The 2,016-nt window shown below is 60.5% G+C and overlaps 1 protein-coding gene across 1 annotated transcript; it reads right to left on the reverse strand.

Annotated features, from left to right (window-relative positions):
* Nucleotides 1–396: 396 nt before the first annotated feature.
* Nucleotides 397–2,010, reverse strand: RPS15 (ribosomal protein S15). The gene is made up of 3 exons (XM_026865093.1): nt 1,913–2,010; nt 1,486–1,720; nt 397–556 (listed from the first exon to the last, which is right to left on the reverse strand). Exons 1-3 carry the CDS (start codon nt 1,918–1,920, stop codon nt 443–445), a joined length of 357 nt encoding a protein of 118 aa, XP_026720894.1. The 5' UTR covers nt 1,921–2,010; the 3' UTR covers nt 397–442.
* Between the last annotated feature and the right edge of the window lie 6 nt (nt 2,011–2,016).

Consider the following 2,016-nt stretch of genomic DNA (forward strand, 5'->3'; position numbering starts at 1 on the left):
AAAATTAATCGTTTGGGGTCTCGGCATCCTGGGACACATCCTCGGCCACTTCCCCCAGGAGAGGGGCTGGCCCTGAACCCCCCAACAACCCCCCACCCCCCATTTCTCCATGGGTTAAGCTCGCAGCGAGCTGGCGCGTCATTGCGCTCCCAGCGGCGCCTGAAACGCCACAAATTAAATCAAACAGACAAAGCGCCACCAAGAATAGGGACGTGCCATTCGCTTCCCATCGAAGGATAAGGAATTTCATTAATTAATAAACCCCACTGAAAACAAGTGTTGGCTGAAAAACGTGATTAAAAAAAAGAGGAACTCTTCGGGAACGGTGAAGACAGCAGCTTTGCTCGCCCGTGCCCCGGCCCAGCCCGCAGCCCCACAAACCGCTTGGCCACGAGGCAGGTGGCAGAAATTTCTTTATTTACAGGTGGAAAAGGCTCCTGCGTTACTTGAGCGGAATGAACCTGGAGGAGTGGGTGGCGCCGATGCCGGGCCGGCCGTGCTTCACCGGCTTGTAGGTGATGGAGAATTCCCCCAGGTAGTGGCCGATCATCTCAGGCTGGAAGAGACCCACGATGGAGGGGGTGACCCAGGGCCACCAGCCACCGGCCTCCCAGAGCCCCCAGTTACAAACCCCGGTCCCCACGTGGGTGCAGGCCCTGGCGGCGTCATGCGGAGCTTGGGGGGGTTCAGGGGGACCAGGGGGTTCCTCTGCCCCCCCAGGAGCTCCCAAGCACCTGGAAGAGGGGACGCACCAGCCTTGGGGGCTTTTTGGTGCCCTGGTTGCGTTTACCACAGCGAATAACCATTTGATCCTGGCAGAGGTATCAGGTCACCACCACACCCCCGACACCCCCCCCCTGCGGGTTATTCCACTCCCAGGAAACCTCATGGATCCGTTTCATCGGGTGCCCATGGGCAGGGAGCCAGCGCCGGGCCCCCCCCACGCTCACGACCACGTTACTCCTCTCCACTCTGCAGTGAAGCCTCGAGACTCCCCTGAGATGAGCCCGTCCTCAGGACAGATTCTTTTTGGTGTCCCTCGGACACTTGGGACACTTTTGGGCGTCCCTGGGGCACTTGGGACATATCTGGACATCCCTTGGGACACTATGGATGCTTTCAGATGTCTCTGGGACACTTCTGTGCATCCCTCAGACACTTCTGGGCCTCCCTTGGACACAGCAGACCCTTTCCAGAATCCCTGGGACACTTCAGACACTTTTGGATGTCCCTGGGACATTTTTGGGTGTCCCTGGGACACTTCTGGGCAGCCCTGGAGCATTTCGGACACTTTTGGATGTCCCTGGGACTCTTTTGGGTGTCTCTGGGACACTTCAGACACTTCTGGTCGTCCCACAACACCAGCTTTGCCCCAAGAAGGAGCCTCGACCTCCCGCTCAGCCACAGGGCAGGAGCAGGAAAACGTGAAAAAACGAACGCAGAGGCCCTCAGGCCGCTGAGCTGGGCCCTGCTGTGCCGCCTCACCTTGATCTCCACCTGGTTGAAGGTTTTGCCGTTGTAGACGCCGACCATGCTGCCCACCATCTCGGGGAGGATGATCATGTCCCGCAGGTGGGTTTTCACCACCTCCGGCTTCTCCATGGGCGGTGCCTCCTTCTTGGCCTTGCGCAGCCGCTTCAGCAGCGAGTGCTGCTTGCGGCGGAGGCCGCGGTTGAGGCGCCGGCGCTGCCGGGCGCTGTAGAGCTGCATCAGCTGCTCGCTGCGGGGGGACGGAGAGACTGAGCGCCTGGAGACTCCCCCCGGGGCCGCCGTCCCCACTCTGGGGCCTCCAAGAGCCCAGACACCAAACTGCAAAACCACCCAAACCCGGTTTCGGTTTGTTTCGGGGGTTTGTTTGGGTTTTTTTAACCGCGGCCCGAGCGCGGGGCCAGGCCCCGCCGACGGCTCTTACTAGGACATGTCGAGGAGCTGGTCCAGGTCCACGCCTCTGTAGGTGAATTTGCGGAAGGTTCGCTTCTTCTTCTGCTCCACCTCCGCCTGCAGCCGGGAGGGGGC

The sequence above is a fragment of the Athene cunicularia genome (genome assembly GCF_003259725.1).
Source record: "Athene cunicularia isolate RWA chromosome 28 unlocalized genomic scaffold, athCun1 chr28_part1, whole genome shotgun sequence".
Classification (NCBI taxonomy): domain Eukaryota; kingdom Metazoa; phylum Chordata; class Aves; order Strigiformes; family Strigidae; genus Athene; species Athene cunicularia.

What these genes read in the sequence shown, in the direction of transcription:
- RPS15 (XM_026865093.1), bottom strand. An exon ending in TCAACCAGGTGGAGATCAAG is followed by an intron (nt 557 to 1,485) that starts GTGAGGCGGCAC and finishes GGTCTCTTCCAG; the next exon opens with CCTGAGATGATCGGCCACTA.